This window comes from Crotalus tigris, unplaced genomic scaffold, assembly GCF_016545835.1.
Source record: "Crotalus tigris isolate CLP2741 ecotype Arizona unplaced genomic scaffold, ASM1654583v1 scf7180000020772.518028, whole genome shotgun sequence".
NCBI classification, from domain to species: domain Eukaryota; kingdom Metazoa; phylum Chordata; class Lepidosauria; order Squamata; family Viperidae; genus Crotalus; species Crotalus tigris.
In genome coordinates, this window is record NW_024098172.1 from 426,045 (window position 1) to 451,065 (window position 25,021).

Sequence of the window (25,021 nt, forward strand, 5' to 3'; positions counted from 1 at the left end):
TAGAGAAGCATATGGCTTTATTATCCTTTATCCTCCAACTCTAAAATGCGACCCTCATTCCAGCGTGTACAACCTCGTCAGTTCCTTGTTTTTTCTTTTTTCTTTAAAGTACAGCACGTGTAGGATTGTTGTCGTTGTGTGACTCGGCGGTGGCAGTGAGGGGGGGGGGAGAAACCAGTCACGTCTCTTGGCTCCTGCAATGAAGCCTGCCTGGGATATATATATATATCCTTTATATATATATATATATATATTCATCCTTCTCAGAAATGGACCCTCGAAATGTCCTGGGTGGCAAACAACCTTTTGCAATTCGTACACAAGATGGAGAGAGATTTCTGCTGCTCAGCCAAACAAGCGCGACACACCAGGGGCCTGCAGGGAAGCTGGTACACAGCATCGGTTTTGAAATACAACGAAAAGCCTCGAGAACAGGAAGAGCATCCTTGCGTGCTGAGGCTCCTGTTGTGCTCTGTGGGGAAAAACAAAACAAAAAAGGAGGGAAAAAATACACAAAAGTGAAAACGTGACAACTCAATGATTGCGTTTTTGGTGGCTGGCTGGAGGCAGTCCGGCTAGACCAGGGGTAGGCAACCTTGGCTCTTTTATGACTCGTGGACTTCAACTCCCAGAATTCTTGAGCCAGCATGGCTCAGCTTGGAAACCTCTCCCCTCAGCATGGCTGGCTCAGGAATTCTGGGAGATGAAGTCCACAAGTCATAAAAGAGACAAGGTTGCCTACCTCTGGCCTAGGCCTAGGCTCCTTCATGACATGTGGACTTCAACTCCCAGAATTCCTGAGCCAGCATGGGGGAAACTATGACCCCTTCATGACTTGCGGACTTCAACTCCCAGAATTCCTGAGCCAGCATGGCTCAGCTTGGAAACCTCCCTTTTCCCTCAGCGTGGCTGACTGAGGAATTCTGGGAGTTGAAGTCCGCAAGTCATGAAGGGGTCATAGTTTCCCCCATGCTGGCTCAGGAATTCTGGGAGTTGAAGTCCACATGTCATGAAGGAGCCTAGGCCTAGGCCAGAGGTAGGCAACCTTGTCTCTTTTATGACTTGTGGACTTCATCTCCCAGAATTCCTGAGCCAGCCATGCTGAGGGGAGAGGTTTCCAAGCTGAGCCATGCTGGCTCAAGAATTCTGGGAGTTGAAGTCCATGAGTCATAAAAGAGCCAAGGTTGCCTACCCGTGCTAGACTAAAGAAATGTATAGATGTAGCTGATCAGATCTGCGTTGATTTATCGGTATCGCCCCTTTATTGTTTTTACAAATAAGTCAAGACGGCGAACTTATCTAACATACCTTTCTCTTCCTGTTTTCCTCACAAAAACAACCCTGCGAGGTGGGCCGGGCTGAGAGTTAGTGAGTGATTGGCCCAAAGTCACCCAGCCAGCTTTCATTGGTAAGGCAGGACTAGAACTCACCGTCTCCCGGTGATTGGCCCAAACTCACCTAGCTGTCTTTTGTGCTTGAGGCAGCACTAGAACTCGCCATCTCCTGTTGATTGGCCCAAAGTCACCCAGCTGGCTTTCATGCCTATGGCGGGACTAGAACTCACAGTCTCCTGGTAATGAGCCCAGAGTCACCTACCCGGCTTTCATGCCTAAGGCAGGACTAGAACTCACCGTCTCCTGGTGATTGGCCCAAAGTCACCCAGCTGGCTCTCATGCCTAAGACGGGACTAGAATTCACAAGCTCCTGGTGACTGGCCCAGAGTTACCCAGCCAGTTTTCATGCCTAAGGTGGGACTTTAACTTTAAATATTAATTTTAATCCATCCTTGCCTTTTTCAATTTTATAGGCCATTTTCAGGTTTACTTGGGCACTACCCTGAGTCCCCCTGTGGGAAAGATGGGCGGTCTTCATAATTCGATAAATACATAAATAAAAATTCAGCAGGTATAGGGAAGCGAGCTATTTTTCGTATGGGTAAAAGAGTCAAACCCCCAAGGAGCCTGGCGGGCAGGCAGGGCCCCCGGTCCCTGAAAAGTAGGGCGAAGACCATGAGCGGGCCAACTTTTTGCCGGCTTTACCGTGAGCACCGCCTGTCCCAGAGAAAGTGCTGGAGCTGCTGCCGCTGCTGCTGTTGTTGTGGAGGTGTTGCCCGCCTTTAGCCAAAGTTGCAGTGAACGGCATCGTGCTAAGCGCGGAGTTCAAGGCGCTGTCCAAACTTTCGGACAGCCTCTGTTCATGAGTCGCCACTTCTGTAAAGAGAGCAAGAAAGATCTAGGAAGAGGCATGGTGTAAGAGCCAAATACCAGCTACCTCCCTGGCTGGTCAAGCTACCCAGATCGATTTATTTGTCTATCACTGGATTGCCAACAAAGAATTAAAGGGAGACTAGTATAGCTATTTCGAGCTATTTAGCTCTCATCAGCAAGCATACCCTTCTGAGATTCAAACCTGGGCCGCTTGCATGTTGGGCAGCTGTATTAACTTCTAGGCCAGACATGTCAAACCCGTGACGTCACGCAATGTATTGGGCCGGTTTTGCCATTGCTGGCAATGGGGTGGGCACGGCTTCTGGATGACACGTCTGGCCCATGGGGCGGAGGTTTAACACCCTGCTCTAGGCCACAGGCTCTTCTCACTTTTGTCAGCTGTGTCAGGAAGGGAGGAAGACCAGGGAGGAGATATATATGGAGTGTTTTTTTTTTTTTTTAAATTAACCTAGAGCAGTGGTTCTCAACCTTTTTAATGCCGCGACCCCCCAACCGGTTGTAAGTCGAGGACTACTCAACCGGTCGTAAGTCGAGGACTACTCAACTGGTGCAGCACCGTTTGCAGAATGGGACTTTTGGCGGGCTCAGCAGGGCAGAGACAGCCTGGACAATTCTTATTGGCTTTTGAAAGCCAATAGAATTAGACTCTATTCAAGAGAGTCTATTCTATTGGCTTTCAAAAGCCAATAGAATAAAAGGGAGTTTCACAGCTAAGGAAAAGGGGGAAAAAAATGGCAGACTGCGTTGTTTGGCGACCCCCGTGAAATGGTCGTTCGACCCCAAATGGGGTCCCGACCCACAGGTTGAGAACCACTGACCTAGAGGTTAATACAGCTGCCTAACGTGCAAACGGCCCAGGTTCGAATCTCAGAAGGGTATGGCTAGCTGATGAGAGCTAAATAGCTCGAAATAGCTATACTAGTCTCCCTTCTTGTTGGCAATCCAAATTTAACATAACAATGATTTGTAGCAGTAGCGACTGCTGCCTGGGATAGCACCTAGATTGGGGCTGAAAAAGGCAAAAAGTTTCCTTCCCGTATTTGGATATACCTATCTCACCAAAAGCAAGTCTGGGTAGCACGCCCAACAATCAGATACAAAAATAGCAAATAAAAACAAAGCTGACTTTGGGCCAATCACCAGGTGACAGTGAGTTTTAGCTCTGCCTTAGGCATGAAAGCCTGCTGGGTAACCTTGAGCCAATCACCAGGTGAGGGTGAGTTCTAGTTTGGCCTTAGGCATGAAAGGCAGCTGGGTGATTTTGGGCCAATCACTAGGAGGCGGTGAGTTCTAGTCCTGCCTTAGGCATGAAAGCCGGCTAGGTCACTTTGGGCCAGTCCCTATCTCTGTCAGACCAACCCACCTCACAGGGTTGTCGTAGTGGGAAAAATAGGAGGAAAATGTGTTGAACATGTCCACCGCCTTGAGTTATTTATAAAAACAACAAAAGTGGAAGACCAACCAACGAACAGAGACCGTGGTTGCAGAAGACCCTTGCAAACCTCTGAAAACGATGGCCAAAGCTATGCAGAATATTAAACAGACACTCGGCTCGTCGCCCCCAGAGGTGGACGGATCCCGCAGCAAGTTAAGAAACCCAAAGGCTCGGGATACCTGTGGAACAATCCATTTGGGAAGAATTCAAATCCCATTCCATTTTCACCCTCTTCGCGTGGGACTCCAAGCTGGACGCTACGGTCGAGAAGTGGCCGGGCTCCGCCGAGCCCTCCTGGTTTTGATCCACCAGATCGATTTTCCGTTTGAGCGAGGACATGGCTAGGGACGAAGTGACCACCGCCCCCGAGGCCCGGCTCCTCCCCAGCAGATTCACGCCGGGGATGTTGTGCTGGAGGAGGAAGTGGTCTATTCTCGCCTTGAGGGACGGGTGGGGAAGGGGCTGGGAATGAGGGCCGAAAGCCACCCCGGTGAACGGGTCGCTGGGCACCCGGCCCCACGTCGCCTCGCTGCGGTTGCACTTCTCCAGGGTTCCTTGGTCGATCACTTTCCCGGAGGGCAACAACATGGGGAGAGTCATGACTTCCAGGGTAATGGGGTCCAAGAATTCTTCCGGGATGTCCTGGAGAACCTCAACCAGCTTCTGCTCCTGGAAGGTGGAGTGTCCAAAGGGCACGACGTCGCTCTCCATGGGCAGAGGAAAGCTGGGGAGTTGACCTCCCGGGGCTTCCAACGGGGATCTGGTGGCCACCTGGAGGACATCATCCAACACTTCGTGAGAGCAGGACTTGGCCGGCTGGCCCCAGACCTCGACTCTCTTGATGCAAGGGAGGCCGCTGCCCGCTACATGCGTGATGCAGATTCTCAGGTGCGAGACGCTGTTTAAGGAAGTGGGACCTTTATTCCATAAGTCCAAAGAGGCAGAGCCAGGAAAGGACAGTAGGGGATCTGTCTGGTGATGGAAGGGAAGCCTGGGCCGGAAGCCGCGATGGCCGAAGGTCACTTTGCTTTGATTTTTTAAGATGGCTTTGCCCACCAGCGTGAATGTCTCTTTGTCCAACGGAGGCTGCTGGCTGGACGGAGCGGAGAAGGGAGGCTCGGGGTTATTCCAACAGGCCTTGTTGGATGAGGTAGACGTATAAATATCCAACCCGGTGATGTTGTGACAGCTTCCGGAAGACGTATCGATATTAATCCGGCAAATTTCCACATTGAAGGGGAAGGAAATTGTCACCTGGACCGGCGGCTTGATGAAGTATTCGCAGCGGAAGCCGCGATGTCTCTTGACAGGGTCTTCGGAGATGAGGTTTTCTGCTTCGTAGCCGTCAGCGGAAATCTACAATTGAGGAGGAGGGTCAGTGACGGGGAATGCAGGCAGTCCTCGACTTACGACAATTGAGCCCCAAATTTCTGTTGCTAAGCAAGACAGCTGCCGAGTCACATTGGCCCCATTTTACGACCTTCCTTGCCAGTGAATTATTGCAGTTGTTAAGTTCGTCACCGGATCCGTTAAGTGCATCCGGCTGCCCCACTGACATTGCTTGTCAGAAGGTCGTAAAAGGGGATCACACGACACTGCGACCGTCATAAATAGGAGTCAGTTGCCCAGTGTCTGAATGAAGCGACCACGGGGAATGCTGCAACGGTCGTTAAGTGTGAAAAAAAATATGGAAATAAGTCACTTTTTTCAGTGCTGTTGTCACTTGAACGGTCACTAAAACAAGCTGTTGTAAGTTGAGGACTATCTGTAGACTGGACAACCGTTTGTCCGGGATGGTACTATAAAGTCTCCTGCTTTGAGGCAGAGTTGGAATAGCAATAGCACTTAGCGCTTAGACTTATATGCCGCTTCACAGTGCTTCACAGCCCTCTCTAAACGGTTTACTGAGTCCGCCTATTGCAGCCTTCAACAAAGGTCCTCATTTAATGACCTCGGAAGGATGGAAGGCTGAGTCAACCTTGAGCGAACTCCTGGCAGTGGGCAGAGTCAGCCTGCAATACCGTTTTCTAACCACTGCGCCACCATGCATGGATAGATGGGTGGATGGAGAGAAGGAAGGGCAATAGCAATAAGACTTATATACCGCTTCACACTGCTTTACCGCCCTCTCTAAGCGGTTTACAGAGTCAGCCTACTGGCCCCAACAATCTGGGTCTTCATTTTCCCGACCTTGGAAGGATGGAAGGCTGAGTCAACCTTGAGCCCTGTCCAGATCGAACTTCTGGCAGTGGGCAGTCAGCCTGCAATACTGCATTCTAACCACCAGGACCCACCCTTCCTTCCTTCCTTCCTTCCTTCCTTCCTTCCTTCCTTCCTTCCTTCCTTCCTCTTCCAGCTCCCTCCCTTTATTTTCTTTCTTTCTTTTTCTTTCTTTCTTTCATTCTTTCTTTCTTTCTTTTTCTTTCTTTCCTTTTTTTCCTTCCTTCCAGCTCCCTCCTTCCTTCCTCTTTCCTTCCTTCCTTCCAGCTCCCTCCCTTTCCTTCCCTTTCCTTTCCCTCTTTTTTTCTTTTCCTTCTTTTTCTTTTCCTTCCTTCCAGCACTTTCTTCCTTTCTTTTTTTCCTTCCTTCCTTCCTTCCTTCCTTCCTCCCTCCCTCCCTCCCTCCCTCCCTCCCTTAGCACGCAGCAATAGCACTTAGACTTATATACTGCTTCACACTGCTTTACAGCCCTCTCTAAGCGGTTTACAGAGTCAGCCTATTGGCCCTGACAATCTGGGTCCTCATTTTTCCAACCTCGGAAGGACGGAAGGCTGAGTCAACCTTGAGTTGGTGAGAATCAAACTGCTGAACTGCTGGCAGCTGGCAGTCAGCAGAAGTCGCCTGCAGTACCGCACTTTAACCACTGCGCCACCATGGAATAAAAGACCTGGCAGGTCTTCTAAGATTCTGTGTTTTATGTCCTAAATCAGGGGTATCCAACTGTCGGCCCAAAGGCCGGAGGCATCACACGAAAGCCGCGCCCACCCCACTCCAGCAAGGGGAAAATAGCGGCAATATGTCGTGACACACGTCACGTGATGTGGCAACCTTGACACCCCTTTCCTAAGGGATCTGTTTGCCTGATGCCGCTGTGTAAGTTCTGAGAAAGGAGATGCATAAAGCAGCAGCGGGTTCCTCTGCCCAACCACCGCTGACTTTGTCATGCACTGTTGAATCACCGTGTCCCTTGATTCCTACGACAGTTGCCTCCGCTGATACACAACTGCTGTGCTCCATACCAAGTCCTCGGTCTATTTTGCTGTGTTGTACAGGTAGTCCTCGACTGTTCAAAGTTACAACGGCACTGGGAAAAGTAATAATAATGATAGTGATGATGATGATGATAATAATAATAATAAAAAAAGTTGGAAGGGACCTTGGAGGTCATCTAGTCCAACCCCCTGCTCAGGCAGGAAACCTTATACCATTTCAGACAAATGGCTGTCCAGACTCTTCTTAAAAACTTCCAGTGTTGTGGAGCATTCACCACTTCTGGAGGCAGGTTGTTCCACTGGTTAATTGTTCTGTCAGGAAGTTTCTCCTTAGTTCTAGGTTGCTTCTCTCCTTGATTAGTTTCCATCCGTTGCTTCTTGTCCTGCCTTCAGGAGCTTTGGAGAATAGCTTGACTCCCTCTTCTTTGTGGCAGCCCTCAAATATCGGAAGACTACTGTCATGTCCCCCCTCGTCCTTCTCTTCATTAAACTAGACCAGGGGTAGGCAACCTTGGCTCTTTTATGACTGGTGGACTTCAACTCCCAGAATTCCTGAGCCAACCATGCTGAGGGGAAAGGAGAGGTTTCCAAGCTGAGCCATGCTGACTCAGGAATTCTGGGAGTTGAAGTCCACAAGTCAGAAAGCGGCCTAGGCCTAGGCCAGAGGTAGGCAACCTTGGCTCTTTTATGACTTGTGAACTTCAACTCCCAGAATTCCTCAGCCAGCCTGGCTCAGCTTGGAAACCTCTCCCTTTCCCTCAGCATCGCTGGCTCAGGAATTCTGGGAGTTGAAATCCACCAATCATAAAAGAGCCAAGGTTGCCTACCCCTGGTGTAGACACCCAATTCCAGCAACTGTTCCTGATATGTTTTAGCCTTTAGTGAATAGGACCGTTCTTCACACAACCGTTGCAGCATCCCTGCAGTCATGTGATCAAAATTCAGAGGCTTGGCAACTGACTCATACTTATGACGGTCGCAGTGTCCCAGGGCCATTTGCGACATTCTGACAAGCAAAGTCAAAAAGGGAGCCAGAGTCACTTAACAACCGTGTTAAGTGCAGCAACTGCAGCCAGTCCCTTAACCGCTGTGGCAAGAATGGTCACAAAATGGGGCAAAACTGACTTAATTCACTGAACTGTCCTGCTTAGCAAATGGAAATTTCGGGCTCCCTTGCGGTCGCAAGTGGAGGACCGCCTGTGTTGTGTTGTGTTGTGTTGTGCTGGTACTTTTTTGGGGGGCCCAAATACCTTGTTGCAGTGAATCCTTGGCTTGAACTGTGGAAGGCAGACATTGATCACCATATTTATGGCTGTGAATGGAAATCGGCTTCCCCAATTTTTAATCCGGCTCTACAATAAAAACACAGAACGTTTTTTTAAATCCCAACAGACCAGCAAGGGAGGATCATAAAAAAGCAAAGGTCATCCTCGGGTTACAACCACAATGGAGCCCAAAATTTCTGTCGCTAAGCAAGACAGTTGTTAACTGAGTTTTGCCTCATTTTTACAACCTTTCTTGCCGCAGTTAAGTGAATTACTGTGGTTGTTAAGGTAGTAACACAGTTGTTAAGTGAATCCGGATTCCCCATTGACTTTGTCGAAAAAGAGGGATCATACGACCGCAGGACACTGCGACCGTCGTAAGTATGAGTCAGTTGCCAAGGGTCTGAATTTTGATCATGTGACCCCGGGGAACACTGCAGTGGTCGAAAGTGTGAAAAATGATAAGTCAGGGGGTTTTTTTTAGTGATGTTGTAACTTTGGCTACTAAATGAACCGTTGTAAGTCAAGGACATTGGGATGGCCTAGAATAGAGATGTCCAATCTTGGCCACTTTTAAGGCTTGTGGACTTCAATTGCCCGTCAAGGACCACCTTTACAAGACACTTCTGCAGGCAACCTGTCTTAATTAATTGAACGAGGAGGCAGCAATATAAAATTTCCAAATAAAGAAATTTGGTGCAGATGGAGGAGCGATGCAAACTTGTGACAAAGGTTGATAAGCCGCGAGGACGACGACGTTCTCCACCAGGGTCAACACGACAGGTCGCTGTTCCCAATCCTGAGGGCAGGTTCGCCATCCAGAGTCTGGGATAAGCTATTGCCAATGTGGGACTCTAATTAATTAATTAAATTCTTTTTAATTAAGGAGAAGCTGCCTAACAGGGAGGACAATTGACCAGTGGAACACCTTGCCTCCAGAAACTGTGGGTTCCTCATCACGGGAGGTTTTTAAGAAGAGACTGGACAGTCTCTTGTCTGAAATGGTATAGGCCATGGCGGCAAAGCTAGGGCCCGCGTGCCACAAGCGGCACGCGGAGCCGTCTCTGGTGGCACGCGAGCCATTGCTGGGCTGAGTTGCTCCCTCCTCCTCTCCACACGTGCGCAGCTCTCCGCACATGCGCAGTCTGGGATGAGGCAAGAGGCTATAAAGCAGCGGTTCTCAACCTGTGGGTCGGGACCCCATTTGGGTTCAAACGACCATTCCACGGGGGTCGCCAAACAACGCAGTCCGCCTTTTTTCTCCCTTTTCCTTGGCTGTGCTACTCCCTTTTATTCTATTGGCTTTTGAAAGCCAATAGAATAGACTCTCTTGAATAGAGTCTAATTCTATTGGCTTTCAAAAGCCAATAGGAATTGTCCAGGCTGTCTCTGCCCTGCTGAGCCCGCCAAAAGTCCCATTCTGCAAACGGTGCTGCAAGTTGTCTGAAGCGAAGGCGAGCTGTCTGGAAGCTTTCACCCCTCCCTGCTGAGCAACTACTAAAAATGTAAGGAAAAGAGGGCCAGGGGTGGGAGGTGGGAGGCCGGCGGGCGCAGGGAGGGTTGCTGGCGCACGTGGGGCCCGGCGGGTGCCTTACCTCCCTTTGGCTGGGCCAGCTGGTGGCCCAGCCGGTGGTTGCCCTGCGCCGTCTCTGCCGCTTGCCACCTACGCCTTGGCTGGTGCAGAGGGCGGCACCACGCTTGCGTGGCACTCCCGGGCAGGGAAAGTCCTCAACTTACGACCGGTTGGGTAGTCCTCGACTTACGACCGGTTGGGTAGTCCTCGACTTACGACCGGTTGGGGGTCGCGGCATTAAAAAGGTTGAGAACCACTGCTATAAAGGGAGCAACTTTCAGCGGAAGCAGGCACGGAAAGCGAGGCAGTAGCCCTACAGGTGTCCCCATGCGCAAACATGCCCCTGCCCTGCCACGCAAGTGGAGCTGCGGCATCTTCAGCAGAAGAGCGCAGGTGGGCAGCGGAAGGGAGCCCCAATCCCAGCCCAGCCCCTCCTCCCCCCCTCAGAAGAGCTGCGGGGCTCAGGAGCCTCCCCCCATGCCCCCCCACCCACTGAGCAAGACGCCCTCCTGCCCACTGCCCCACCCGCCAGAGCAACATGGAGTTGGCCACGCCCACCCAGCCTGCCATTTCCACCATAGCCACGCCCACCCAGCAATACATAAGTGGGATTTTGGCTGCAGTTTTGGCACTCGGTCTCTAAAAGGTTCGCCACCACTGGCATAAGGTCTCCTGCTTGAGCAGGGGGTTGGACTAGAAGACCTCTAAGGTCCCTTCTGGCTCTATTTTGATTTTCAGAACTCGTGATCAATTGGGCAAGCTTGGAATACAAGGCTTGGAATTTTGAATGGTGCTTTTGTAACAGTGGAAGGGCCTAGAATACAGATGTCCAACTTTGGCCACTTTTAAGACTTGTGGATTTCAACTCCCAGAATTCCCCAACCACCATAGCTGAGGTGTCCAAACTGGGCAACTTTAAGACTTGTGGACTTCAACTCCCAGAATTCCTCTGCTGGCTGGGGAATTCTGGGAGTGGAAGTCCGCACATCTTCAAACAGGGACGGTTGAGAAACACCAAAGTAGAATGCTGAAAAGGCCCTTAATACGTTTCACATCAAATGTCTGAAGTGGGTTTGAGGAGAGCCGTGCAGTTCCCACCAACTTTTCTCCACTGAAATTCACTTTCTTATTTTTCCAGGTGGTTTTGAAATTTTACAACTGAGCGGGTCTCTCCAACTTATTAAGTTGTAATAATTGCCTTCAGGAATTGTGGGCGCTCCATCACTGGAGGTTTTTAAGAAGACGCCAAACGGTCACTTGTCTGAGATGGTGTAGACTAGAGTAGGCCACCTTGGCTCTTTTTTGACTCATGGACTTCAACTTCCAGAATTCCTGAGCCAGCCATGCTGAGGGGAAAGGGAGCGGTTTCCAAGCTGAGCCATGCTGGCTCAGGAATTCTGGGAGTTGAAGTCCACGAGTCATAAAGCGGTCTAGGCCGGAGGTAGGCAACCTTGGCTCTTTTGTGACTCCTGAACTTCAACTCCCAGAATTCCTGAGCCAGCCAAGCTGAGGGGAAAGGGAGAGGTTTCCATGCTTAGCCGTGCTGGCTCAGGAATTCTGGGAGTTGAAGTCCATGAGTCGTAAAAGAGCCAAGGTTGCCTACCTCTGGCCTAGGCCTAGGCCTCTTTATGACCTGTGGACTTCAACTCCCAGAATTCCTGAGCCAGCATGGCTCAGCTTGGAAACCTCATTTTGCAAGCTCATTAATTAAAGAAAACAAAAAAACCCAATCAACTTGATAGCGATCATGTAACACACTGACAAAATGTCCTCCTCTCAGCTTCAATACGTGACATCGATAACCGGATCTGACTGTGATCTGATTGGCCCATGGCCAAAACAAGGTGACACCCGACTGGCTCTCTAAACACTCATGCTCATTGGCTACAATCAGAGGAAGGAAAGCTACCTGACATCCACCTGAGCAAGGTGTGCTTCCTTTTTCTGCTTATTTGGCTATAACTTTTCATAAAATACAGTACAGAGAATTGAACAAACTTGGCTGCATTACGTTCTTGATTAAATTATCTTTCCATCGATATGTAATTTGATGGTACTACTCGCCCCAAAAAGTGGTGTTATTAGCCATCCAACCTCAAAAACACTTTTCCCAAAAGGTTTCCACAATTTTGGCCACTGCTGTATTATAATACCAGTGATAATTAGCCACCCTCTGGAACAGAAAGGCAAGACTGAAGCCTAAATAAACAACACATGTGAATCTTAGAGCAACTATAATCCCATCATTAGGTGAGTTAGTGTTAGGAGATCATGCGGAACAAATTTTAATCCATTTTCTAACTCAAGTGTTCCTCAACCTTGGCATCCTGAAGACAGGTGGACTTCAACTCCCAGAATTCCCCAGGCAGCTGTGCTGGCTGGGGAATTCTGAGAGTTGGAAGTTCACCTATCAAGTGGCCAAGATTGAGAAACACGGTTCTAACTGAAGCCATCTGGGTTCTGTTCTCCCGTATGTGCCTTTGTTGATTCGACACGATGCAGCAGAATAAATAGGTAAATAAGTAGAACAAATAAAAACACACAAAAGCCATAAAAGTATATTTTAATTGCGGTAATGTTTTCCAGTCACTTAACTGGGGCATCCAGCTTTCCCCTTTTGAGCAAAGAATTAAAGCATTAAAAATGTGGGATGCGACAATATTGCCCAACTCTTTCCCATTAGCCAAGCTGCGTTTTCTTACACCGGGTTGATCTTGCCTACTGGAGTAATATCTAGGTAGTCCTCGACTTCTGACTGTTTTGTTTAGCGACCGTTCTAAATTACAGAAGGCACTGGGGGGAAAAAAAGCGACTTCTGACCGTTTTTCACACTTAGGGCTGCCGTAGCATCATGGGATCAAAGTTCAAAGGCTTGGCAGGGGACTCACATTTACGACGGTCGCAGTGTCCTGGAATCACGTGATCTCCTTTTGCGACCTTGTGACAAGCAAAGTCAGTGGGGGAAGCCAGATTCACTTAACCACCGTGTTACTACCTTAATGACGGTGGCAAGAAAAGTCGTAAAATGGGGCAAAATTCACAAAATGTCTTGCTTAGCAACAATTTTGGGCGTTAAGTCGAGGACTACCTATCCACGTGCAAATATATACCCAAGGGCTTAAATTCACTTTATGGTAACTTCGAAGCCTCTCCATGTCGGTTTGTTTCTTCGTTGATTTGGTGTGCAATGCAGAAGTGACTTTTCTGGGATATGTCCTGACTTCCCAATCTAACCTACATTCCAAGGATTTCTTAGTGGCCTCCCATTCAAATAATAACAAGGTTTGATCCTACTTACAGTAGTGGCCAAAATTGTGGAAACCTTTTGGGAAAAGTGTATTTGTGAGATTTTGATGGCTAATAACACTTTTTTTTGGAGGAGGAGTACCATAAAATTATATATCAATGGAAAGATAATTTAATCAAGAATGTAATGCAACTAAGTTTGTTCAATTATCTGTACTGTATTCTATGAAAAGTTATAGACAAATAACCGGAAAAAGGAAGCACGACTTGCTTAGGTTGATATCAGGTGGCTTTCCTTCACCTGATTGTAGCCAATGAGCATGAGTGTTTAGAGAGCCAATCAGGTGTCACCTTGTGTTGGCCATGAGCAAATCAGATCACAGTCGGATTCGGTTATTGATGTCCTGTATTGAAGCTGAGAGAAGGACATTTGTCGGTGTGTTACGTGATGGCTATCAAGTTGGCTGGGTTTTTTTGTGTTCTTTCATTTAGTGAGCTTGTAAAACGTAATAAAATTAAAGTGATGGTGCAAAGAGTTGACCGGTCGCCCAGAAAGTGATGGAAAATAGTATTATCAAGTGAACAAGGCTACCGTTGTAAAGAAATGAGAAGTATGCTTTTCCCAAAAGGTTTCCACAATTTTGGCCACCACTGTAGCTTCCAAGATCAATCCGCGTGGGACGGGTGCTGCCGCCCACTCCGATTAATACGCCCACATTTTGCAGCTCTCTTTCTCACTCGTGTATATACGCGCACCCCGAAAACATTTTACATTTCTTCTGACATCTCCCCAAATTCAGGCAAATTTTAAATTCCCATTTCACAGCCTGTCGACCTATGAGCGAGATGTGCTCCCTCAAACGATGGGCAAATCAATTGCTGGATTGTATATATACATAACGAATTAATTCTCAAAGCTTTGCTTTTCCCCCCACCGGTTTTTCAAGTGATGATGGCTGATCCTTCGCGGGCGAAGTGGTGGAGCACGACTAAAATAAAGTTGTATGAGTAGCAGCGTTTTATTTACGTAAGGATGGGCGCGAAATCCCTCCGCCCTCAGAGAAGTGGGCTGAAGGCTAGCATGAAAATACTGACTATGACGGTTTCCAGCTACGACGGCGGTCACCTTAAAAGCTAAAAAAACCCAAACCCTCAAGTCATTCCCCCCGAGGATTTTTAGTCCGGTTCTATGGGATGTTTTGGCTACGCTTCGTATACTTTTTGGCACAAATATTTCCTCTGTTCCTCCCGGTTACATTTGAGTAACGGAAACCACTCCCAAAAGGGCAGTTCCACTGGTATATATCCCATTCGGCGGAGTTGTCTCCTTTTCATGGCGTGGAGTCCCAGCAGCTCTTTTGAGTGGTACCTGTATTGGTTTCGGTTGGTGATTTGAAGAGCTAATTTCACACACTCTGGCTGCTTCTGGTTTATCGTAGAGGGTCGTCCTTCAGTTTTTGCATCGGCTGAAGGGTCCAAACCAGGTCCGGCATCGGAAAACTCCACTTTTTTCCAAACAGGCAGTCCACGAAATGCTGCCTTTTGCTGCATACCTTGGTTTTTCTCGCTTGCGTCAGGCTGGCCGAGCGATTTCCCTTTCAAAAGCTGGTTAATCAGGTTATCGGTCAGCAACGTGCCCTTTTTCTTCAGTTCTAAGCGCTCCGTGGTGGCCCCTTCTAAATTAAACGGCAACGGCTTTCGGCTGGCGTCTAAACGGACTTCTAAATCCACGGACCTGGCGTGGGGCAAGATGGCGTGGAACTTGACAAACTGGGGGCCCCCCAATACGTCCTCCAGGAGAGACCACGCCGCCTCAAATTCCGGCTTCAAGAAATAGTCCTGCATTTTTCCCGCCATCTCCTGTTTGTTTTGGACGCTCAGACGACTGCCGGCATAGGCCGGACACTCGATCCCCACCGTCCCGTCCAGGGTGAAAAAATCTTTCCAGAGATCATGTTTACAAACGCTGCTTAGCTGGATAAACTCGGGACTCAACACATAGTCCAGCAATTCGTAGGGGAAACGCTCCACAAAGGCCAAACCGATTAAGGAGGTGATCAAATGCTCGGGGAATTGGTTGTACTCGAACAACCGCGACTCCAGCTGCTCCAACAGGCTGTCGTAAAATTCTTCCCCATTGGGAGGCTGGTAGTTTAAGGTTCCAAAAGACCACAACAATTTCGCGATGTCCTTGGTTCGGCAAGAAGCCGCCTTGGGAGGCACCACCGTCGCAATGGCGTTCAGGATGTCTTCGTCGAAATAGCGCAACGAGGAGCAGGCAAACGCGATGTGCATGACCCCCGGCATGCTGATGGTGGAGATTCTGGGAGGAATGACATGCCGCAGCTCCTTTAGAAAGTCCATGTGATCCAAATGAATCCCCCGGAGCATTTTCAGCACGTTCACGATGGCAAAATTGCTCATGTCTCTCAGGGAGCCACAAATTTTGTCTCCGATTTTTCTCAAGAGAGGCTCGGACATGTTACTTTGCGCCTTGAAGAAACCCAAGCAGACGACTCCCACTTCCTCCAGACTGAGAGCCTGCAAATGTTTCGACACCGAGGCCTCCAACTTCTTGATTAACTCTTCAGGGGCCCGACGCCCTTCGCCGATGATGTAGACCAGCTGGACCAACTGGGTCAAAGACGGAGCCTGCCACTTCGCGTTGACGTCGTTCAACATCGCGTCCAGATACTGGGGGACTTTACAGTTCAAGCAACGCCACAGATCGGCCACTAGCAGTTGCTGGTCCAAGCTCAGCAGCTCGATTCGCCGGCTGCATTCGGCTTCCATGACCTTCAGCATATAATGGACGGGCGGAACGCCTAGGGCCACAAAGGCTTTCAAAAGCACGATCAGCTCGGCGTTCCCAAACCGCTGGACGCTCCGAACCACGCCCTGACAAAGCACCGCAAAGCTGGCGCTGGACTTGAAGGCCTGGCGTTTTTCTGCCGGCAAATGGCTCAGCCGGAAGAAAGAGTTCACGATGTCCTTGGGTTTCATGTACTCTTTCAACACGGAGACGTTCTGTAGGATGAAATGATACTCTTCGGCTGGAAGGGGCAGAAGGCGTTGATCTGGGCTGTAACACAGCGATTTGTACTCGGGTCTCTGCTTCTGGAATTGCCTAGCCACTTCCTTGCTGCCTTTTGCCTTTAAATGGACCTCATCCGTGCCATTCCTGATGGAGGACAACAGCCAGGAGTCCCTTGGGGAAGCTTGAGTGCAGAAAGCTTTGCCGTTTCTCCAATCTAGAAAACTGCTCTTTATTCTTGAAAGCCTTGGGAGACAGAGAATCCTGGGTGTATTCTGGATGCATCTAATACTAGTTCTGGAGCAAACAGATTCAAGACGTCCTTCTCTGAAAGCTAGGAGGGCAACATTGTGAAGGAGACCCTTAGATTCCCGGGAAATGGAAGGGTAAGGACTTAATTGGTAACCTGGTGGCTTCCATGCTTTGAGCACCACAGCAACTATCGGATTTCGGCCTCTTCTTTGGATGCTTTGGCTCGCTTCTTCTCGGGGGAAGCTCTTCGGGATCTCCGCCTTGGGAAATGTAGTTGTCCTACAAGACCGCCCTGAAAATCTTCGGCATATTATCCTCGTAGACATGGTCACAATTACCAGGCCGGGTACTGAAAAAAGGGCAGATGAAGAATAAGTGGCTTCCACTTCTGCTGTCGTTATCAAGATAATTTTCTGAAAGCGCTACATTTACTCAGAATCCAATGCGCTCTACGCCCAAAGAAAACCAACAGAGTAACTAGAAACAACGCTACTTAGCTTTGCATGCTCTTCTTTTACATACGTTTGGTAGTTAAGGCACCAGGCTCAAAAGCAGGAAATGGTGAGTTCTAGTCCTGCCTTATCTAGGAAAGCCGGGTTGGTGTTTTTGGGCCAGGCGAGTTCTAGTTCCACCTTAGGCATGAAAGCCGGCTGGGTGACTTTGGGCCAATCACCAGGTGATGGTGAGTTCTACTTCCGCCTTAGGCATGAAAGCCTGCTGGGTGACTTTGGGCCAATCACCAGGGGACGGTGAGTTCTAGTTCCGCCTTAGGCATGAAAGCCTGCTAGGTGACTTTGGGTCAATCACCAGGAGACGGTGAGTTCTAGTTCCGCCTTAGGCATGAAAGCCTGCTGGGTGACTTTGGGTCAATCACCAGGAGACGGTGAGTTCTGTCCCGCCTTAGACATGAAAGTCTGCTGGGTGACTTTGGGCCAATCACCAGGAGACGGTGAGTTCTAGTCCCGCCTTAGACATGAAAGTCTGCTGGGTGACTTTGGGCCAATCACCAGGAGACGGTGAATTCTAGTCCTGCCTTAGGCATGAAAGCCAGATGGGTGACTTTGAGCCAATCACCAGGAGACGGTGAATTCTAGTCCCGCCTTAGACATGAAAGTCTGCTGGGTGACTTTGGGCCAATCACCAGGAGACGGTGAATTCTAGTCCTGCCTTAGGCATGAAAGCCAGATGGGTGACTTTGAGCCAATCACCAGGAGACGGTGAATTCTAGTCCTGCCTTAGGCATGAAAGCCGTCTGGGTGACTTTGGGCCAGTCCCTCTCTCCCAGCCCAACCCACCTCACAGGGTTGTTGTAGGGAAAATAGGAAGAGGCAGGGGTGTTGGATATGTTCGCCGTCTTGAGGTATTTGTAAAAATAATAAAGGTGGGGAATGAATGAGTGAGTGAGTGAATGAAGGCACCCAGAAATGAAGGAATAATTATTTCAGAACTAGGAAATTTTCCTCCCCAAATTGGATTTATTTCTTCTTCCTGACCCATATACCATCCTTGTATTTACCAAAAGACAGAAGCATGCAATCCACTGGTAATTCCAGTGTCTGTCCTCCTCCCACACACACGTATGCAAAAACAAACACGGATAGTAAACCTTGAGCACACATCTCATCCCTCCCTCCCTCCATCCATCCTCCCTCCACCAAAAACCTTCAGGTTATCCCCACCAAGGTTTCTCTTTCAATCAATTCTGCCCTTTCCCTGACATCCTGGATGGATGTCATGATTTTGCTGCTACGAGCATCACCCAACTCTCAAACCCAAGCATGGCATCATGGCACCTGAAGTCTATTTCCCTACGATAAGAAACTTGAAATAATGCATGTCCCTTTCTTAGTTGGCTCAATCAATAGTGCAAAAGTTCCATTTTTGACACTCTTCAATGTTACGAAGCACAGATGCCTCCCACCCGGCCACTGGATACTCTGGGAGTGGAAGCCCACACATCTTAAAAGTTGCTGAGGCTGTGGAACAATGGAGTAATGGCTACAGTGCTAGGCTAGCAATCAGAATATTTATTGTGAGTTCTAGTCCCACTTTAGGCATGCAAGACAGCTGGGTGACTTTGGGCCAATCACCAGGAGACGGTGAGTTCGAGTTCCGCCTTAGGCATGAAAGCCAGCTGGGTGATTTTGGGCCAATCACCAGGAGATGGTGAGTTCTAGTCCTGCCTTAGGCACAAAAGCTGGCTGGGTGACATTGGGCCAATCACCAGGAGACAGTGAGTTCTAGTCCCGCATTAAGCATGAAAGCGGGCTGGGTGACTTTGGGCCAATCACCAGGAGACGGTGAGTTCTAGTCCCACCTTAGGCACGAAAGCCAGCTGGGTGACTTTGGGCCAATCACCACGCTGCAAACATAAACTACTTGTTTGTTTAGAAGAATTAGCATCCCCAAAAAAGGAAACAGGAAGCAAAAGAATCTATCAGGGTTGGCAAAGCCAAAACTAGCAGGACGTAAGAGACAGAGAAAGGCAATTGGGCAGAAAGGGGATAAACTGTATGTACTCTAAATTCTTATTTTTGTTTAAAAAGAGATTCCAATCAGAACCACTTTTTATTTTGTTTTCTGCAAAAAAAAAAAAAAAAAAAAAAAAAAAAAAAAAAAACCAAAACCCTGCACAATCTAGGAAGATTAAAAGGATTACACCAAGGACCTAACATTCATTTTCCCAAGCCCACGGAAGTGTTTAACTGTCTCTCTCTCTCTCAAATGAGTCATATCCCACATACAGGTAGTCCTCCAGTTACGACAGCTCATTTAGGGACCGTTCAAAGTGACCATGAAAAAAGGGACTTATGACCGTTGTTCACATCGACGAGCGGTGCAGCATCCCCGGGGTCACGTGATCAAAATTGAGACGCTTGGCCACTGACTCGTATTTATGACGGTTTGCAGTGTCCCCAGGGATCACGCGATTCCCCTTTTGCAGCCTTCTGAGAAGCAAAGTCAATGGGGGAAGCCAGATTCACTTAACCACCGTGTGACTAACTTAACAATCGCAGTGATTCACTTAATAACAGTGGCAAGAAAGGTCGTAAAATGAGGCAAAATTCACTTAACTGCCGTCTCGCTTAGCAACAGAAATTTTGGACTCAATTGTGGTTAAGTCGAGGACTAAATGCACTATATATTCTGTGTTTTCCCGAAAATAAGACCGGGTCTTATTTTATTTTTTTTTTGCCTCTAAAAAAGGCACCAGGTCTTATTTTCGGGGTAGGCCTTACCTCACCTCCAGCACCACCCAGCCGGTCCCGCTTCTTCTGGGGCCGAAGTTCTGCAGCTGCATTCGGGCCTGCACTTTGCAGTCAGGCCTTTCTGGAAGGCCTAAGCAGCCGAATACTGAGCTATGGATTCAATCCATAGCTTGGTACTCGGCTGCAGTGGATTGAACCCATAGCTCGGTTCTTGGCTGCAGAGGCCTTCTGGAAAGGCCCGTGATTGAGAAATGCAGGCCTGGCTGCAGAAGAGGCCTCAGAAGAAGTGGGCCGGCGAGGAGAGGCCTGGCTACAAGGGAAGCAGGTGCAGGACGCATGGGGCAGATCCACATTCCCCTACCTGTCCTAGCTTGATTTTTAGGTTTGTGCCTCGCCCCAAAACTAGGGCTTATTTTGGGGGTAGGGTTTATATTAGGCCCACGCCCCAAATCAAGCTAGGGCTTATTGTTGGTGTAGGCCAGGGGTAGGCAGCCTTGACTCTTTTATGACTCGTGGACTTCAACTCCCAGAATTCCTGAGCCAACATGGCTCAGCTTGGAAATTTCTCCCTTTCCCCTCAGCATGGCTGGCTCAGGAATTCTGGGAGTTGAAGTCCACGAGTCATAAAAGAGACAAGGTTGCCTACCTCTGGGCTAGGCCTAGGCTGCTTTATGACTTGTGGACGTCAACTCCCAGAATTCCTAAGCCAGCATGGCTTAGCTTCGAAACTTCTCCCTTTCCCCTCAGCATGGCTAGCTCAGGAATTCTGGGAGTTGAAGTCCATGAGTCATAAAAGAGCCAAGGTTGTCTACCCCTGGTGTAGGCCTTACATCCGGGGAAACACGGTAGTACATATTGTCATCATTTTTCCTTAGGGTTCATCTTTTGTCTGTAGAGCTATTGCGACAAATAGTGTTATAATTTTCAAAGCAGAAGCCCCAGAGAACTGCACAATTTGTCAAGCTAGGAAATCGAGGTACATTTTTTCAAGTTATTGATGCTACTGTAAAATGAATGAATGAAGTCAAGCTCTCAATAATCCTAAAATAGAGAAATTCACTCGCTCAAGCCAACCTTAAGAGCCAGGGTGATATGCAGCCAATTAAGTGACTTATCAGATTATTGTTGGCCAGGAAAGGGGGAGGGGGGAAAATTACTGGTAGTCCTCGACTTATATCCAAAATTTCCGCTGCTAAACAAGACAGTTGTTAAAACGAGTTTGGCTCCGTTTTCGCAACCTTTCTCGCCAGTTCTTAAAACAAATCGCTGCCGTTAAATGAATCATGCGACAGTGAAGCAAACCTGGTTTCCTCCATTGTCTTGGCTTGTTGGAAGCTGGCTGGAAAGGCTGACCAAGGGTAATCACGTGACCCAGGGACACTGCAACTGTTTAAGTACATGCCAGTTGCATCCGGATTTTGATCACGGGGATGTCGCGACGGTCGCGAAGTGTGAAAAACGGGGACGAGTTGCTTCTTTTCCGTCCAGTTGTAGCTTTGAACGGTCACTAAATGAACAGCTGTAACTTGAGGACTTACCTGTGTCGGGAGCTATAAGTTATTAGAGCTGTCTCTTATGCTTTCAAAAAAGGCTAAGAAGGGTTTCCAATCTTTTGAGAATGACGAGACCCATTAACAAACTTTTGGTCTACAAAATGCATATTGAAATACTGAAATAATAATAATAATAATAATAGTAAAGTTGGAAGGGACCTTGGAGGTCATCTAGTCCAACCCCCTACTCAGGCAGGAAACCCTATACCATTTCAGACAAATGGCTGTCCAGTCTCTTCTTAAAAACTTCCAGTGTTGGAGCATTCACCGCTTCTGGAGGCAGGTGGTTCCGCTGGTTAATTGTTCTAACAGTCAGGAAATTTCTCCTTAATTATAGGTTGCTTCTCTCCTTGATTAGTTTCCATCTATTGCTTCTTGTCCTGCCTTCAGGTGCTTTGGAGAATAGCTGGACCCCCTCCCTCTTCTTTGGGGCAGCCCCTGAGATATTGGAACATTGCTATCCTGCCCCCCCTCGTCCTTCTCTTCATTAAACTGGACATACCCAATTCCAGCAACCGTTTCTTATATGTCTTCTAATTATCTTTGTTGCTCTTCTCTGTACTCTTTCCAAAGTCTCAGCATTACATGATTCAGAATAACAGGGACCGTGGAGTACCAATTACCTCTTGTCCTTCCTTTGGGTGCTATGGAGAATAAATTGCCCCCCTCTTTCTTTTACAGCCCTTCAAGTATCAGGTCTTAGGGAAGCCTAAGCCTTAACAGAATAACAGAGGTGGAAGGGGCCGTGGAGGTCTTCTAGTCCAATCCCCTGCTCAGAGAGGAGACCCTATATCAGTGGTTCTCAACCTTTTTAATGCCGCGACCCCCCAACCGGTCGTTAAGTCGAGGACTATTCAACCAGTCGTAAGTCAAGGACTACTCAACTGGTGCAGCACCATTTGCAGAATGGGACTTTTGGTGGGCTCAGCAGGGCAGAGACAGCCTGGACAATTCCTATTGGCTTTTGAAAGCCAATAGAATTAGACTCGATTCAAGAGAGTCTATTCTATTGGCTTTCAAAAGCCAATAGAATAAAAGGGCGTAGCACAGCTAAGGAAAAGGGGGGAAAAATGGCGGACTGCGTTGTTTGGCAACCCCTGTGAAATGGTCGTTCGACCCCAAATGGGGTCCCGACCCACAGGTTGAGAACCACTGACCTATAGCATTCCAGACAAGTGGCTATCCAGTCTCTTCTTAAAAACCTCCAGTGATGGAGCACCCAGAACTTCTGGAGGCAAGTCGTTCCACTGGTTAATTGTTCTGTCGGGAAATTTCTCCTTAGTTTAATTCTTCCATTCATTTCATTTACATTTTTTTTTCACGTAGCACCCCCCCCCCATCCCGAATGAAGCATAACATAAAGACAGAATTTGTTTACAGCTGGTGTAAGATTTTCGAGCGGACATTTTGTTTTTATTTTTCAGAGAGCAAACGGGGCCACTGCGGTCTATTAAAATGGTGCAAAGGATAGGGAGTCCTTTGTCCCTCTCCTTCCATCTGTTTCTATCCTTGCCATCGATCCCTTCCAGAGAAAAAAAAAATAGAAATAGAAAGCAGGCAGGAAGATTCGGGAAACGGCACGCGGTGTACAGGATTTGGATTAAAGGGAGGGAGACTGCGATCTGTTATTGCCACCTAGTGCTAGGAAAGACCAGTAGTAAAATGAGAGCAGACCTCCTCTGAAAAACATGAGCATAAATTGGTGGCTACAACAAGGGTGAAGAACAACGTAACCCCAAAGGTGTTTTTTTTTTTTTTCAGGAGGCAAATGGACTTTGGGTTTTTTTTTTTTTTTTGAAGACGTTTCGCTTCTCATCCAAGAAGCTTCTTCAGCGGCGACACGTCTTCAAAGAAAACCAAGAAAGTTCCGTTTGCCTTCGGAAAAGCGCCTTAGGGACAACCATGACCTGGATGATTGACAAACTCCACAGACAGAGTTATTTTACAGTTGGTAAGGATTCTTATTGATTGTGCTGTTTCAGCATCACCCACCAGTTAAAATCTTCAAACATTTTCTAGTTCCCAGATGAACTCCAAATTGGAATGGCTTTTAATCTCTCTCCCTTTGGGGCTTCCTCTCCTTCAGCCAGTGGTTCCACTATAGCAGTGGTTCTCAACCTTTTTAATGCCGCGACCCCCAACCGGTCGCAAGTCGAGGACTACTCAACTGGTGCAGCACCGTTTGCAGAATGGGACTTTTGGCGGGCTCAGCAGGGCAGAGACAGCCTGGACAATTCCTATTGGCTTTTGAAAGCCAATAGAATTAGACTCTATTCAAGAGAGTCTATTCTATTGGCTTTCAAAAGCCAATAGAATAAAAGGGAGTAGCACAGCTAAGGAAAAGGGGGGGAAAAATGGCGGACTGCGTTGTTTGGCGACCCCCAAATGGGGTCCCGACCCACAGGTTGAGAACCACTGCACTATAGAGACGAGTCCTTAACTGGAAACCAGATGATGGGATAGGGAGAATAGAAGAGAAATAGAATATAGACTATAGAATAGAATATAGACTATAGGAATAGAATAGAATACAGAAATAGAATAGAATATAGGAATAGAATAGAGACTATAGGAATAGAATATAGAATATAGAGGAATAGAATAGGATAGGAGCTGGAAGGGACCTTGGAGGTCTTCTAGTCCAGCCCCCTGCTCAAGCAGGAGACCCTATAGTCTCTTTTTTTAAAAATCTCCAGTGATGGAGCGCCCAAGATTTCTGAAGGCAAGCTGGTCCTCACTGTGCTTCGTCGCAACATAAAAGTGTCTGTTTACTCCAGGTTCTCCTTTTAGGAAGAAGAGGGAGATTGCCGCTGGGATGGACAGCAGTTTCCCGGGGACTTAATTGTGGCTGCAAAACGAGGACTACCTGTACCTGGAGTTGGGAGTTCAGGAGCACCTTGGATGCCCACCTGTGGCTACCTAGCCCAGGGGGTCTTCAAACTTGGCCCTTTTATGACTTGTGGACTTCAACTCCCAGAACTCCTCAGCCAGCGTGCGTGGCTGAGGAATTCTGGGAGTTGAAGTCCACGTCATGAAAGGGCCACGTTTGAAGACCCCTGATCTAGCCGGGCAGAGGGGGCAGAAGCCCCACCCCCTGCCCCTCCCCTTCCAAATAAGCCCCACCCACCACTGTTTATTATCAGAGTCCAGCAGTCTCTGAGATGACAGCAGGCGCACCTGAGAAAAGGGGCGGGGGAGGAGTCAGGAACCCCCCCCCCGGCCAATCAAGGGGAGCAGGAGGAGGAGCCTCCGCAGGAGCCTCCCCTTCGATTGCGCAATTCCCGCGACTGACGTCGCAGGGGCGCACAGCCGCCTTCCCCAACGCGGCGCCCTCCAGACCACGAAACTCCCCTCGCCTGGGGGCGGGGCCACGGGGCTGTGACGTTGCGCGCGGGGGGCGGGGCTCACGCACCAGCCCTCCCCCTCCCCCGTGCGAATGCGTCCACGTCTCTGGGGGACGTGGGGGGGGAGGGGTGGCTAACCGGCCCGCTTCGTCCCTTTAGCCCCCCCTCGGCTCGAAAACACGGTCCAGCCATTCTTCCCCGTCCCACACTCACCGCGGGCTACCTTCCCGTTTTCCTTCGGCCGCGGCCGCCGCTCGCAGGGCGCTGGGCGAAGCTCCCCTTTCGCCCCCGCAGGACCACTTCCGGTCAGGTGGCGTCACGCAGTTCCGGCGAAGAGCCTAACGGCCGAGGTTAACCTCGCCGACAGAGGGGAATCTCGCGCAGGCGCTGTTGGTAAAAGGTAGCTTTGGGCCGGAAGGGAAATGGAAGCGGGCGTCTCGTCCGCTTCCGCGCGCATGCTCAGAGAAAGAAGCGACGACGACGGCGATATTGCGCAGGCGCTAGAGGGTGCGCGTGCAAGTCGGTAGTCCTCGACTTACGACCGCAATTGAGCCCAACCTTCATGTTGCTAAGCAGGACCGTTGTTGAGCGAGTTTTGCCCCGTTTTACAAATTTTCTTGTCGCTCTCGTTAAGTGACTCGTTGCAGGTGTTAAGTTAGTCATACGGTCG

The 25,021-nt window shown here is 48.9% G+C and overlaps 2 protein-coding genes across 2 annotated transcripts; both read right to left on the reverse strand.

Moving 5' to 3' along the window:
- Positions 1 to 24,695, reverse strand: UBOX5 (U-box domain containing 5). Its single transcript, XM_039368395.1, has 5 exons — positions 24,565 to 24,695; positions 8,126 to 8,227; positions 3,843 to 5,019; positions 2,040 to 2,210; positions 1 to 472 (listed from the first exon to the last, which is right to left on the reverse strand). Exons 2-5 carry the CDS (start codon positions 8,177 to 8,179, stop codon positions 264 to 266), a joined length of 1,611 nt encoding a protein of 536 aa, XP_039224329.1. The 5' UTR covers positions 8,180 to 8,227; positions 24,565 to 24,695; the 3' UTR covers positions 1 to 263.
- Positions 12,261 to 24,666, reverse strand: FASTKD5 (FAST kinase domains 5). The gene is made up of 2 exons (XM_039368394.1): positions 24,565 to 24,666; positions 12,261 to 16,594 (listed from the first exon to the last, which is right to left on the reverse strand). The coding sequence occupies exon 2, from the start codon at positions 16,569 to 16,571 to the stop codon at positions 14,163 to 14,165; it is 2,409 nt and encodes an 802-aa protein (XP_039224328.1). The 5' UTR covers positions 16,572 to 16,594; positions 24,565 to 24,666; the 3' UTR covers positions 12,261 to 14,162.
- Positions 24,696 to 25,021: the final 326 nt, after the last annotated feature.

Excerpts from the sequence above, each read along its gene's own strand:
- UBOX5 (XM_039368395.1), bottom strand. The coding sequence starts at position 8,179 with ATGGTGATCAATGTCTGCCTTCCACAGTTCAAGCCAAGGATTCACTGC. Across the intron at positions 5,020-8,125 it reads CAAGGATTCACTGCAACAAG|ATTTCCGCTGACGGCTACGA; the intron begins GTATTTGGGCCC and ends CCTCAATTGTAG. Across the intron at positions 2,211-3,842 it reads CCAAATGGATTGTTCCACAG|AAGTGGCGACTCATGAACAG; the intron begins GTATCCCGAGCC and ends CTCTCTTTACAG.
- FASTKD5 (XM_039368394.1), bottom strand. The coding sequence starts at position 16,571 with ATGTCTACGAGGATAATATGCCGAAGATTTTCAGGGCGGTCTTGTAGG.